Source organism: Leucopleurus acutus (genome assembly GCF_964270905.1).
Source record: "Leucopleurus acutus genome assembly, chromosome: 14".
Taxonomy (NCBI): Eukaryota; Metazoa; Chordata; class Mammalia; order Artiodactyla; family Delphinidae; genus Leucopleurus; species Leucopleurus acutus.
The window spans coordinates 896,634-911,567 of NC_139156.1; the positions used below are offsets into that span (position 1 = coordinate 896,634).

At 62.7% G+C, this 14,934-nt stretch overlaps 1 protein-coding gene across 1 annotated transcript in view; it reads right to left on the minus strand.

Annotated features, from left to right (window-relative positions):
- INPP5A (inositol polyphosphate-5-phosphatase A) overlaps window positions 1-14,934 on the minus strand; it is a 173,641-nt gene that overhangs the window by 34,876 nt on the left and 123,831 nt on the right. Inside the window, exons 7-8 of the mRNA XM_082853914.1 lie at window positions 9,804-9,856; window positions 8,257-8,376 (exon numbers count right to left, since the gene is read on the minus strand). Of these exons, the coding sequence (XP_082710040.1) occupies window positions 8,257-8,376; window positions 9,804-9,856 (173 nt within the window). The remainder of the gene's footprint in view (window positions 1-8,256; window positions 8,377-9,803; window positions 9,857-14,934) is intronic.

The window sequence follows — 14,934 nt, forward strand, 5'->3', positions numbered from 1 at the left end:
CCGCTGGGCCTGCGCGTCCAGAGCCTGTGCTCCGCAGTGGGAGAGGCCACAACAGTGAGAGGCCCGCGTACAGCAAAAAAAAAAAAAAAAAAAGTTAAGTCTTTCTGTGGAGGAGACATCGCTCAGGGATGAAAATACAGGGAGGCCGGTGGGTCGGCCCTGGGGCTGCCGTACATCTAGGACTGGCCGTGTACCCCACCCCGTCTCACCCGCCTGGCACCTGCGGGGGAGGGGGAGGAACCCACCCCCATCGACTGTCTGTCAGCAGGAGGCTATCCAAGCCATCTTGAAGAAAGTTAATCTCTTCTGCCCTTAAACTTTAGAAGAAGAAAATACCTCAGAGAACCTGCACAGGTTCCTGGAAAGGCCGACAGGGTGTCCCGTCGGGGCACGGACTCCGTGGTCGCCCATCTTCTGGGAAGGGGACCCAGTGCACAAGCCCCACCAGGAAAGGAGAAGCAGCAATGTCCCTCCCGGCCCCGCCTCCCAGGACCAGTGAGTGGATGAGAGAGACACAACCACTGGGGCTCCGCCACACTGCTCTTTAAAAAACCCCCAAACGGAACTCTTCACTGCAGCCCTGCCAAGTGACTGCTGGCTGTGTGCGGAGGCCAGAGACGCCTGCGGCCCCAGGGCCTGTGCCTGGGGCTGCCCCCCGTGCCCTCACCCTCCAGCCTCACGGCTCTGGGACCCCACGTCACCGCTCTGCGCCCAGCAGCCGCGCAGCCCCAGCGCAAGGACCGCCAGTCCCTGCAGCTCCCCGAGGCCCGCCGGCCCCAGCCCGCCTGGAGGCCCTCGGGGGCACCTCCCGGCCTCAGCCCCCGCCCCCTGCGCCCCCAGCCCAGCAAGGCTGCCTCCAGACAGGAGCCTGGGGGGTGCCCATTGGGGTGTCCCCGGGGCAAGGGGCTGGGGAGCAAGCTGACACGGCGCCTGGGACCCCGCGAGGTCTGGGCTCAGCGGTCGCACGGCGCCTCCTCACCGCCGCCACTCGGACCTCAGGCCACTCAAGGGGACTTCTCTTTTCTTTCGTTCTTTTTATTTATTTTTTAAGAAAAACTAAACCAAACCGAAGCTTCGACTTGATTTGCTGAAGGAAGGAGGGCGAGCTGTCACGCTTCCTGGGCAGAAACACTTTAAATGTCCACTTTAAACCTACACATCTTATCCTGAGGGTGTATCAGCTTCTGTTTATAAGAAGCCCAGGGCACAACGTCCTCGAGAAAAGTCGGTGTTGCAAGTGGAGAAACCTCTGCGTTCACAGGCGAACCGGCTGCTCTCTCGCGGCTTCTTACGCTTAACGTGGTGTCGGGCCACACGCAACACCTGAGCAAGGCGACGGGGACACGGCTCAGACGCGAGGCCAGAGCGCTCACAGCGCCCCTCGGTCCTGAACTATTTCTCGAGCCAGAGCATTTGCCTTAAGTCTTGGCTTGGAAAGCCGGGCTCCAGCCCTGCGGCAGGAAAGGCTGGAGCTCCACATCTCCTGCGGTCGAAGCCTTGGAAGGTGCCTGAGGGCGCTGGAGGTCACGGCCACACTAGCTCTCCTGCTCCAGGGGGCCACGAGGGACGCACAGGAGGTCCGGCCCAGGCCTGGGCCCCAGTCCCCACACGGGCGGTTTCCCGGGAGGTATGTGGAGGCGGGCGGGCGTCAGACGATTTGGGTGAAGCACGAGCCCGACTGACCCCGGCTGACCGTCCTCGCCCTGACGGATGGGCGGGAAACGAGGGACCAGGAAGCAGTGCAGACGGCCGACACCGTGCCGGGGAAGCAAGACTATCTGGCTAATTAAATGGCAGAATCCGTTTAGAGGTAATTTCCTTTTTAAAAGATAACGAATTTCAGATTTAATATGGGACTAAATCAACTTTAAAGAGCTCTGCGGGTTCGGAGGGAGAGAATGCTGCATCTGGCGGCCTTCCTGGAACCCGGCCCCCGCGGCCTCTTTCTGGTGACGGACGGGGTGGCCCGTGGTGACGGGTGACGTGATTTCATCAGCTTGTCTCGGGTCTTGTAATTCTATCATTAAAACCCTAAACTTTATCATCTTCCCGTGCCCCGCTCCTTTTGATGTAATGGCCTGAGCCCATTAATAACATCGCCGTCCGAGGCGAGATGGAAGGGCTGTCACGGGGAAGCAGTCGTCCGAGTGCCAGACCGCGGCCCGCAGCCCTCACTTTTAATTTCAACATAGTGCCATTTGGGCCAGCAGGAAAGAAGCGTTGTTTTAAAATTAATTACCTTGTCAGTAGCTATTATGATTAAAAAGTAGGTCCACGTCAATACCCTGTGCCTAATTCAGAAAGAGAACTACACGAAGAGCCATGAAAATCAGTGCTTTAGGCCCTGAGAACGGAGCCTCTTTCTGTCTTGACGGGCGATTTCATGACGCGAGGAACCCTGCTGTGCCGAAGGGTCCCCACCCGCTCAGGCTGCCTGTGCGGAAGGAAGGGGCCGAGGACGCCTCGCGGCTTGAAGAGCCCGATGGCAGAGGCGACAGCCCTGAAGGGGCCACAGATCGAATACCTGAGGTCACACGTTTCTACTGGGGGCGGCTCAGGCCTTGGACAGGACGCCGGGCAGAGGGGCAGACGAGGGGCCGTCGGGCCTGCCCACCAGGCTGCACTCCAGGGTCCTTCCTTTGTTATTTTTAGCTACTGAACGTGGTGGAAACCGACCTCAGGTTTCGTCTCAGATCTGGGAGAGGCCATGTGCTCAGGTCAAACAAGTTGAAATAGCGAAGCATGGACGGCAGGAGGTTCCTACGACTGGCCGCTGATTTCAGGGTCTTTGGAGTTTCCCTTAGTCTTAAAGCATCGGATTGAAGGGTTTATCACACGTGCATCTAAGCTGCCTTCTACAGACCGACCTTCCTGGAAGCTATTCTCAGGACTGCACGCTTCACTCTGCCCCGCGTGCTGGCCTCGGGCTTGGGCCGGTGGGGCTGGCAGCCCTGGGGGAGTCCCCTACTGTGACAGCTGCAGGCACGAGGGAGCCTGTGGGGAGGTGGGTTGTCCCAGACGCCCCTGAGGCAGAGACAGAGGAGGAGGATACCGTGTGAAGGCAGGAAGGACACATCTGAGGGATGGAGCCTGAGCCGAGTTCCAGAGACGCGTGCGCTCCTCCAGCCCGGCGTCTACCCAGGCCTGGCGCCCCAGTGACCTGTGAGGTCACCCATGCCTCCTGCAGCAGCAGGCACCCTGGGACTGGGCCCAGGGCTCCCCAGCACGGGTGACACACGAACCCTCAGCCACTTGCGTGGGGTGGACCAGGGGGAGTCTCAGCACAATAAGGCCACACCCTCGAGCAGCAGAACATGGAGAGCGCCGGGGCAGCCGCTGTGGCTGGTTACAGAACCCACTCTTTTCTGTAAGCTTCCGGGGACCGCGCCCGGTTCTGAAATGCCCCTCTGGTCTCAGCCGGCTGGTGGCCGGAGTTCGGCTGTTGGAATGAGGCCATGAGGCCCCGCGGGCGCTAGACTGTCCCTGCAGTCTTACGAGGAAGCCCAGCCCCTTGAGACAGTACTGGAGACGGAGCGCTCAGGAGATGATCCAGGTCAAATGGGGCCATGAGGGTGGGCCCTGACCCGATGGGACAGGTGTCCTCGTAAGAAGAGGCACCTTCTTCTGCCACCTGAGAACACAGCAAGAAGGCAGCCAGCGGCGTCCAGCAGGAAGGGGTCTCTCCAGAGCCGGACCACGCCGGGCCCTGACCCCAGACCCGTGGCCTCCAGAGCTGAGGGCAACGAAGTGCATCGTGGCCGCGGGCTCTCCAGTAATCTGCACGGTTGGTCCGGCTCCAGCCTGGGCCTGAGTTTCCTGTCTGTGCACCGAGATGTCCTCCAGCCCACGAGGCTGCCTCTGTCGGGGGGACAGGAGGGGTTCAGGCCCCACCATGGCTGGCACTTCTCAATCAAATCGCTGTTTGCCACCCTCTGCATGGCCGTGCTCCCTTTGATGACAACGGTCTCCAGGGCAGGGCTGTGGGTGGAGACCTCCTGCAGGCATCAGGCTGAGCTTCCCGTCAGCAGTTCTCTCATTCGTTCTTTAAATAGCATCATAATATTAAATACGCCTTTTCTGCTCAGATGCCACCACAAGCCAGAGAAGCAGAGAAGACCCGTAGCCTCCTGGGGCCACTCAGTTCCCCCACGTACCCGGAAGAGAAAACAAGAGCTGGAAGCTCAGAAAGCCGAGGGAGGCTTTAAGACTTTTGATATCAAAGAACGTCGGAAACAATGCTGAATGCCAGCGGCTTTCGGGAGATGCAGACCACCCCGCGGTCCCCAGCCCGGTGAGCACGCAGCTGGCGGGGCCACCGTCCGGCGGAGAAGGACGAGACGTCCTGAGTGCTAGCGAAGCCCCGAGAACACCGCAAACGAAGGCCAGCAAGATGGTGGACGAGCACGGACGGGGCTGCCACGAGGGACGTGGAGCTGGAGGGTGGGAGTGACAAAGCCACGAGACGAGCCACAGAGGGAGGTGCCCGTGCTGCCGTTCACGTGACACTCCAGGATATCATGTAAGGGGCTCACGGAAGCCTGCCTCCCCCAAAACAACAGAGGATGCAAACGTGCAATAAAAACATATACAATACTGCACACATGTTAACACACACAAGCGGTCCAGGGATGTGCACGGGGTCCAGGAAAGACAGGCGCTGGATCAAGACGGCGGGGGGGCAGAGTGGGGGGGCGGGTATGACGAGGGTTCAGGACAGAGAACACAGGGGCACCGACGGCACCCTCGTTTCACTTCTGGACAGAAGGACAAGCACGGAAAAACGTAAACCTGACACTGCCGAGTGGAGGGCGCAGGACTGTCATCGTAGCCTTCCACACCTCGCTGGATGCCTGACGCCAGGAGCACGCAGGAGCCCAGCCCTCGGCTGGGGAGGAGCTGGGGCGGCGAGGACGCTGCCTGGTGGGCCCGGGACTCCTGCGTCTGAGCTGGGCTCCAAACAGACGCGGGACAGTGGCCACCTGGGCCTCCAGGCTGAGGGACGCCTGAGTGGGGAGGTGGGGGCCACCGGCCACGTGGGGCGTCCCGAAGCCCCGCATCCTTAGCACAGAGCCTGTCTTTGCCTGGAGACCGGCGGCTTTTCTTCTGCTGGCTGACCAGCGAGGCGAGTTCTGGGAACGGCCCTAAGAGAAACCCTGAGACGAGGGTCTTTGAGGCGCTGACAGCTGACGGATGACCGCCCGCAGGACGACAAAGGGGAGCTGTGAGCAGCCGCATCACACCGCCGCGCCCTGGGAAACTAATTACTCCCAATTGTCCCGGCAGCATTATTTTTCTGGCAATCATTTTCTTGAAAGCCCAACATGAGCATGAAACAACTCTTTTGACCGGACATAAAAGTTAAATGTCCCAATGTTGATCAAATTAACTTCAGCGCTGTGACAATGGACTGTATTTGTGAAGAGATACTGGGGGACAAAGGGGCGCTTTATGCCGAGATTTCACAGTTGTGATGTAAAAATGTTCCTGAGGACCTGGCCCGGCCGCATTGCATAGGGAGACACAAGAGCCCTGTCACTTGTGCAAAAAAAATCTCACTTCACGGCCGAAAGCTTGGGAGAGTCCAGGAAGGACTGTGTGAGCTGCAGTCTCTGCTGCCGAGTTAACGCCCTAAACGTTCCCCAAGAGCGTGACTGTGCGCCTGGAGAGGGACCACCTGTCCCCACGGGGGGTACAAAGGTGCACGCGGCACACACAGCCCCCCAGAGCCCCGAGGAGGGTCCGAGCCACCCCTCCAGGCAGACAGGACCCCAGGCCCCGCGCAGAGGCCCCAACACAGCCCACTGCAGCGTCTCTGAGCCTGACGCCCTTTGCTAATCAGAGGTTTGTCTTCTTTTAACCTTGCAGAGCGAGAGGGTTTTTTTTAATTTTCTTTTTTTTTTTTTGGCCCCGACTCGCGGCACGTGGGATCTTAGTTCCCCGACCAGGGGTCAAACCCACACCCCCTGCATTGGATGCACAGAGTCTTAACCACTGGACCGCCAGGGAAGTCCCAGAACAAGAGATTTAAAGCAAAAAATTATTGCACAAAAACATCAGTTATGATTTACCATAAAAACCCGGACGAACCCACTGGCCGCCCTTTATTAACACTGGAAATCCTATTTTGCAACGTCTCCAAGGGGAATCCTTCCCACTAAGCCCATCACAGCAAGGGCGCCATAGGCGTGGTGCTCTGCAGGGGACATGCATGGCGGGCACTGCTCCTAGCGTAAACAATTCTGAAAGTTCACACACTTCAGACAAGAGTTTGACTCTCAGGGTTTTTTGTTTTGTTTTGTTTTAAGTAAGCTTTTTATTTTGGAATAACCTTGGATTCACAGAAAAACTGCAAACACAGCACCGGGTGCCTCTCGGTTTTAACCCGAGGTCCCCCCACCACCTTGTGGGGACAGGACCTGGGCTGACGTGCCACCTTTCCCGGGCCCGACACCCTCGCTCGGATGGAAACGCGAGCCTGCGAGGCTTTACGGGGAGATTAAGCCGGGAAGGCGGGCTCCCCTCGGACCCCGCACTGTTTCCCTGCGTCCACGCCGGCCGCAGACAATGTTCCCAGAGGTTCCCAACGCCCTGAATGGGAAACTGTTGGTGGCAGCGTCCATTCAAAGGGCCAGCATGGCATTGTCCTCCCAATCGGCAGAGAGAATGCGGTCTGCTGGTGGCTGCCAAAAGGTTAGCATCCCCGATGAAAGGGCGGCCCGTCATTCACCGCCGACAGAGCGGCCCTTTGTGCGGGCGGCCCGGCCCCGCGCGGCGGAGGTCCGGATGCGGCTGGCTGAGCGCCCCACAGAAGCCCTTCATGGGAACGCAGAGCTGGGGAAGGGCCCGAAACCCAGAGGCCGCTTTCCCGGGGGCCGCAAAGCACAGGCGGTCTGGGGCAGTGACACATCCTCAGGCCATCCGTCTGACGACCTGACCACAGCCGCCAAGCCCAGCTCATTCCCCATCCAGCCGGCTCCAGCCCCAAAGGAGGCCCCAGAGAGGGCCCGGGGACCGCAGGGCCCCAGCCGCGCCCCAGCCGAGCAGCCCTGGGAGGCCGGTCTGGCCGCTGCGAGATGAGCCCTCCCAGCAGGGCCGCTCCCAAGTCTGATGTGACCACACGCGCCCCGGGCCTCCTCCCGGACCAAGGCACCGTGCGCGTCAGGCCGGTGCCGCGAGGGCGGACAGCCCGGGGCCTCAGCACAGACTGGGCGATGCTGGCGCCTGGCTGCAGACAGGGTGAGGGCAAGCAGATCCCCGTGTCCCCCACGTGGGGGCCTCGGATGGGGCAAGGGGCCTGATCTCCGGCAGCCCGGAGGCGAACTGGCAGCCACTGTCTCGTCCCGCTGACTGGTGGCACGAGGACAGGCTCCTGGCCTTCCGGCTCCGTCCAGGGAGCGTCTCGGCCGAGCACGCGCACAGAAGGAACAGGCACAACTCATGGTCTGGGCAGGCTGGCGAGGTCCTGGGGAGATCTGAGACCCCGCCCCAAGCCCAAGCGGACCAAAGGCCCCACTTAGGGCACGGGCGCTGGTGGGAGAGGACTCCAGCTGAGGACTCGGCCGCTGGACGCGCTCCGGCAAATCAGGGCCCAACGCAGCCTGTTAATTGGGTGTGAGGAGCTCCCTTTCTTTCCCAGATGACAGCCCATCAGCGGCGACCCCGTGAGAGGTCACATGAGACCATCGCAGACAGAGGGAGGGCCTCAGAGGGCCCAGGGGGGAGGGTCCTGAAAACCAGCTGTGACAGGGGCCAGGGCGGTCGGAGGGGTGTGCTGGGAGCCTGGGCAGGTGATGGGAGGAACTCGCGCACTCTGACGACCACTGAGGCTGCCTCCCCTCTGGCCAGGGGCCCGCAGCCGGGCCGGGAAGCTGGGGCAGAGCGGTGCGGGAGGCGGCGCTCCGCCAGGCAGGGCAGACCTGCCCGGCCAGCCACTCCAAGGGGCCTATAGCCGGAGCCCGGTGGGGGGCCAGAGTCTGGGAAGACTCAGCCCACGGCCAGCGGGACCCCAGGCCAAAGGAGACCTCCGTCTGCCATGGCTCATCTTCCCCCCAAGACGGAAAAGAAAGTGAGGCCACCCACTGTCCAGCGCGTCTGGACAGGATAACGGGAGCCTTGGGGCAGGGGTCGGGCTTTGTGCATTAGCCCTGGGTCGACACTGGCAAGTTCTGTATTTTGGGTAAATACGAAAAATGGCTTAAAGAGCAAGGCGCGCTCCTCCCCAGAGGTGGGCGGGGGGAGGCCCCCCTCAGTACCCACCTGTCGAGCACGTAGCCTAGGGCCTTGTGCCGGATCCCCGAGTACACAGAAGGGCTGGTCTCCCAGGCAACCAGGTTGGAAGCATCGTGGAAAAGATGGATGTTCACCAAGTCGAAGGCACTGTGGGGACAGAGACAGGAAGCTCGGAGGAGGGCTGGAGCTGCCCGGCTGCCTGGGCCGGCCCCCCATGCCGCCCCACCTGGCTCCTCAAGGCAGGTGCACCCACGCTGCCCGGGCGTGTCCTCCCCCGAGGTGTGGTCAGAGGACACACAAGACCTGGAGTCCTCACACAGTGAAGTCCCCACACGGACACGGGTACTCGGCCAACGGAAAAGGGAGCTGTTTCTCTGAAGAAAGGGACCTACACAGGATCCCAGGAACTTTCCTCAGAACGGGGGGTGGGGTGAGCGGGAGGGAGGCCGGGGAAGGGGCGACGGGAGGCGGGGGGGCAAGGCCCCTCCCCAGGCCTTAGCTCCCCCCACGGGCAGCTGGTGCTACAGCCCGAAGCTCCCTGTGCTGCTCTGTGCTCACCACGGGGTCCCCGCGCCATAGGGGTCACTAAGGGATTCATTTCACTCCCCAGAAGAAGCCCCAAGCTCACAGCCCTTGGAAAACCCTTGGGGAAACCCCAGCAGCCCAGTGTCGCCTGGGCTTCTGCAGGGACGTGGCGAGGCGGGTTTGGCCTGTCAGCCTCTCGTGCCCAGGGAGCCCTGGGGCACCGCTGCAGCCTGTCTGCCGCACAGAGAGGTGGGGGCCATCCGCAGAGCTGGGACCACTGGGCCCCACGATCCAGTGAGACACGTGCGCTGACCTGACAGCACTGTCCTGGGCCGGATAAAGAGCTCGAATTCTCTCCTATGGCCTCATGAGGACCCACTGACCCCAGGCGGCCACCCCGTGCCCCTCCCACGCTGCACCGGGGGGGCCCGTGGGACTGAGAACAAGGGCAGGAGTTGGGGGGTCAGGTCAGGAAGGCTGCGGCTGTCTCAGCTCCCTCTCACGCTCTGGGACCCTGGCCTCAGGAAACGCCCTGACCTGCGTGGCCCCAAGGAGGGGCCCGCGTGGAAATAGCAGGGGGGCCGCGGTCACTGGCTGACGCTGGCACCTGATGGGAGTGCAGCTCCTGAGGATGGGCTGCAGCCTTGGCCTGAACAAGCGGTCAGCTAGCGGCAGGTCGGGCCTCTCCCCAGGGAGACACCCCAACCCCAGGACCTCACAGTGCAGACCGTGGCCTCAGTCTCCCGGGCCCGACCCCAGGTGGCCGAGCGCACGTCAGGGAAGCAGGACCCGCTGCTGGACGCAGCAGCAGGGGGACCGCCATGGGGAGGGGCTGCCAGGGCACCCATGGGATGGGGGGGCGGGTGGGAGTGAGTGCTGGGACACCAGAGTCATGTGCCCGGCAACCACGCTCTGTGTCACACAGAGTCGCCAGAACAAAAAGGGTCAAAGAGTAGAGGGTCGGGTCAGGTCGGGCAGCCTTTGACGGAAGTGCCCCCGCAGTGCTGAAGGGGGGCGTCCTGGGACGCAGGGGACCACGGTGGACGTACCAGTCCGCAAGGCACCACCTCGTCCGGATGAAGCCTTTCCTCGACCACTTGCACTGAAAAACAAACAGGTCACACTTGTCAGCAGTGAGGGGGGAGGAGGGCACGCCTGGCTCACAGGCAGTCGGGGCGCCGAGAAAAGTGGGACCACATGGGCTCTGCACTGGCTGCGGGCAGGGAGGGGACCACGAGGCACGACCACCACCATCTCCCAGACCAGCTGCAGGGGCTCAGTCGGCCAGGCCATGGGGGGCCCCAGTGGACAGGAGGACGCCCTTGGCCAAGTTCAGGGGGCCCCGAGCGGCGGCGCCAGCAAGACCTCCTACGCAGCTGGCGGGCCTGGCGGGTGACAGGACGCGTCTGAGGTGGAAGGAAGCTGCGCGGTCGGCGTGGAGAGGCCGCCACTAGCGGGCTCGGGGCCTGCGGCGTCATCGCCGCGAGAGAGCCGTGTGGGACCCCGGGAGGCAGACAGACACAGAAACCCCATCTCTACTTCTGCTCCACCAACCCCACCTCAAAGAAAGGAACTTCTGCTGTAGAAGCTGGGAGAAGCCTCGCCAAGCCGCCACCCGTCCTGCTGTCCCGCAGCTGGGGCGGCACCTGCCCCGCCCAGCGTCAGCGGCCACGTCCCCTCGTGCTCACGCTGGGAGGGGAGGAGGGTGGGATGCAGCCGGGCTGCCCAGCAGCCGCTCTGTGACGAAGGACGTTCCGTGTTGGGGGCCGCGTGTGACAGTGTCATAATCAACTTTCACTTAAATGGCCACACAGCACAGGGTAGCTTCACGGCCTGAGCAGTTTTGGGAGTGGGGCTCCGCCTGGCACCCCTTGCAAGTCTGCGGGAGGCACTGGGGACCTTCCTGAATCCCTGGTGGCAAACTTTAGGGTGCTGGAGGGAACGTCTGTCTTCTCCGGGACCCTCCGCCCACGTCCCAGGGCAGCGTGTCAAGCGTCCACGGAGCACAGGGGCTGGTCCTCGGGCGGGGGGCATGTGGGGCTGTGCCGTGGTGACAGGCGGGGGCAGAGGGCGGAGACCGCGTGGTCCCGGAGATGGTAGCCGAGTGGGACCCAGAGACCAACGCGGCGAAAAGCACTGCCTCCTGACGGCCATGTCCAGGGAAGTGGGGGCCCAGGTCAGCCACGCATTTCTTTACTTCGTGCAGACAGTTCAGCAGCTAAAGCGCTCTCCACGCGCCTCCCTAACCACCGTCCCATTTGTTTCTACTCCCCCGACAGCCAGCCGTCACGAGGGGCTCCTCTCTCTTCTGCTCCGTTCGTTCGGAGCCCCATGGGCTCCTAACCCCACCCCTTGCCCAGACTGCTCTCACAAGGTCACCACGGCCTTGAGTTCCTGACGCGTCCTCAACCGGACCGCTGATTCGCTGACCCTCTCTCTGACCACGTCCGGTTCAGAATCCAGCCCGCTGTTCAGCGCAGCACCTGCGGGACCCAGGAGCCCTCGAGGTTGAGAATCGCACCCAAGGTCACATGGCAAGTGGTCACCCGCTGGGGCAGGCCGCAGGGGAGCCAGGCAGGACGTGGGCCCGGTCAAATCCACCAGAAGGTCTGTCGCCTTCTCCCACTGCCGCAGCGGGAGTGGGAGGGGGTCGCCACGCACACCGGCTGTCGAGGGCGCCCCACCCCCCCTCAGCCTCTCCGGGAGAACCAGTGACTTGTCTTCCGTCTGCAGCCACGTCCTGCAGAGAGTGGGAAGCAGGCGCCGCCACCCTGGTGCCCTCGTGCACATTCGGAAACCAGGAGCTGCAGCACAGGGCGGCCTGACTCCTGGGCTCAGGGCGAGCCTCCGGAAGCGGGACCAGGGTCTGGGCCGGTTCCCTGGGAGCAGCTGGCAGGGCAGCCTGTGGTCAGCACACATGTAGGGAGGCTGGGGCCTCCAGCACAGAAGCTTCCGGATGCAGGTGCTCATAGCAAACGGAGGCGGGGTGCAAGCGGGCGGGGCTGGGCCTCCTCTGCCTCTTCCCAGCCCAGTGCACGCTCCCAGGCTCACTGGTCATCGGCCGCCTTCTCAAGCCACCCAAGGCTCCAGGCGACGGCAGACAGGACGGCAGTGGCTGGGGTGCCCCGGGGTGTCCACCCCAGTTCTCAGAGAGGCTCTCACACTGGAGTGGGAACCATGTCACGCCCGGGTCTGGGCGGGGGCGGTGGGGGGGGGCCGCCACATCATTCACCTGACAATATTAAGTCTCTGCTCAGATGCCCTGTTAATAGGATGCCTTTACCAGCAGATGGATGGCGAATACAGGCAGCTTCATCTACTAAAAGACGGCATAAATCATGGTGAGAAAAGGGAGGCTGCAGGAAGGTTATCACCACGCAGCCTCCCCGTGAAAGGCCCGCTTCAGAGCATTAGTGAAATTAATTCATCTTTCATAAGAGCTTGGAACAGTCCCTGTGATGCATGGAAACAACCAATTTCTCACGACGGGCAGGAGGAATAAAATGCCTCGGCCCCGACGGACGACGCAGACCTGCTTTTCAAAACGGTCTCGCGTTGCCTGGAGTGCTTCCCCCAGAGGCAGCACGTGGAATTCGCGTCGAGCCAAGAGCGCCCACAAGCCACCAGGGAAGTTCTGTCGGTTTTATGTGCAGTGGGCTGTAATTATTTGGAATTGCATCATGCCTCCATCACGGTAATTACGTTTAGATTGCCCTTAAGTGACGGTAATAAAAGAAAGAGAAATCAGTCTTAAACTAATTCCCTCCCCCAAAACGTGTTCCAATAAGGCTAAAGGCCTGGACTGCAGGCCCAGCAGGAGGGGAGCAGCCGCAGCGCAGCCTCCTGGGCACCGCGGCCCTGCCCGGCGGCCTGCTGACCTGACGCACGCCAGGCAGGGCTCCTAGCAGGACACGGGAGCCGGCAACGGTCCTGGAGTTTCTTACACCTGAGAAATTCCACGCAGCTGACAGAAACATCAGAAGCATTTGTGTTTTTCTCAATAAGATTTTCCTTCTGTTAATTTATCGAGATGAGAGGAAAATGAACAAGCCCTGAAAACTCATACGTCATCAGACCCAGCGGAGCACACACTCGGGCAATTCCATGGAGCAGAACGGGGCCCCCAGGAAGGCCAGCACCCCGGAGCAGGGGTCACCTTGTCCCAGCAACACGCCGCTCTAGTCGAGACATCGGGGTCTAACCCAGAGACCCCCCAACCTTCTCTGCCCAGAGACGCACTCCCCCCTCTGCCTGCGGATGACAGTGAGGCCGCCTGGAGTTGGGTCTGAGGAGGGCTCAGTACCCCCGGCCGGCACCGGCCAGCACCTCGGAGGGCACAGCAAGCACATGGGATGTGCAGGGAGGTGGGAACCACAGCTGAGGTCCCCACACCTGCCCCCCCCACCACCCACAGGTCAACCTCAGCCCAAGCTTCACAGCCGCCTGGGCCCTGGTGGGAAGAGAAATGCGGGGAGACCCCCAGACACGCCGCGGCCTCTGGGGAGGGAGCCCGCACAGGGCAGAGCCTGAGGGCCAGGGCGGCAGCGGGCAAGCCGGGAACGCAGAGGCTCCCGCCCAGGTGCCGGGCACCTTCTCCGGAGGAAGCAGTGGGGTCCCCTCTGCCCACCCAGGAGGACACGGTGACCGTCACAGAAGGCTCCTCTTCGGGAGCAGCACAGCTCCTAGATGACAGATGCCGGGAGCCTCCAGTGACCCCAGCTCTGAGGGCACAGGTGGAGTGAGAGGACCCCGAATTCTGGAGTCATTGGCAAGTGACGAGAGGATGAGGGACACCTGTGGGCTGAGCGAGTCCCTGGGGCGACGGGGGCCGCGCGCTGGGCATCCAACCACGAGCCAGGTCACCCAGGTGCGTCCCAGTCCTTGGCGGGGGGCGCGGAGTGGGAACTCCGTCCCAGGCACCAGGCGTCCCCTGGGTGGGCAGCGGCCTGGGGAGCACCTCGAGGGAACGGGCGGGTTCGGGAAGAGCAGAGGCCCGCCTGCCATCCCTGCCGCCTGCCAGTCCCAGGCCACGGGCTCGCCTTGGCACCTGCCGCGGCTCAGGACTCCAGTGGCAGTTAAAGGGGAGAGCTGCAAAGATACTTAACTGCTCAAAGGGCTGCCTCAGGTGCTCCCCGCCCAGCCCCACGCAGGCCCGGGCCCAGCACTGCCCACCAGCCACCCAGCCCCTGCGCTGATCTGGGCGAGGCTGGCTTCGTGGCCGTCCCCGGCAGCCCTGCCTTCTCTGCCAGGTGCGTGGACCCTGGACGTCAGCAGGGGCGTCAGGGTCCCTCCTGCAGAGCAGCGGCTGACATGCCAGAGCCTCTTCCTTGGCCCGTTCAGGGCTGTCCCCAGCGGGCCTCTGTAAGCTGGCTCTCCCGCTCTTAAGGTGCCCGCGTGGGGGGAGAGGCCGAGACCCTATCTGTGGCGCTGCAGGCCCTGCCCCCGGTCTCCCCGCAGCTTGCGCCGTTTTCACCGGGGTCCCTGGTTGCTCTCAGGCCAGGGCCAGTGCCGGCTCCCGTGCTGCCTGCAGGGGAGCGAGGGTGAGTCTGGATCGGGATGGGCCAGGAGACCGGCACTGATGGCCTCTGAAACTGACTTCTCAGCCCTCACCCTGATCCGGGGAACCCTGGGCCGGCCTCCTGCTGGACATGTCCACTGGCCAACGTCCCGGGAGGACTGCAGGACTCACGGGCTCGGCTGCACTCATGGAAGGCTGAGAACGGAAGCTTCCGGAGCCTTCTAGCCACACCCTCCTCCAATCTTGGACGCAGAGCAGAGGGGAGCAGTGCCCAGGGGCAGGGGCAGCGGCAGGCGGGGCGGGAGGCGGGCCCCTGACACCGCGTCCTTGGCCGGGGACGCGGCCCATCCTTCAAGGCACCGGCCACCTTTCCTCCACTGCAGGATCGGGTCATAAAGCAAGTTAATAAAGTTGCGGCCTTGCTGAAATCGGCTCCCAGTGCCGCAGGAGGGGCGGCTCCACAGAGTCACGGCGGGCAATCCTCGACCAAGAAAACCTGCCCCGTGGGGTTTTGGGGGCCGTGTGGAAACGCAGCTGTGAGGAGGGGCCGCCCGGCTCAGTCTCACCCCCGAATGCTTCAGTCACGGGTCACTTCCTACTGCGAGTCAACGGGCCCCGAAAGGGAAGGTGATCCAGTCTGGATCAACACCTGGACTACACAG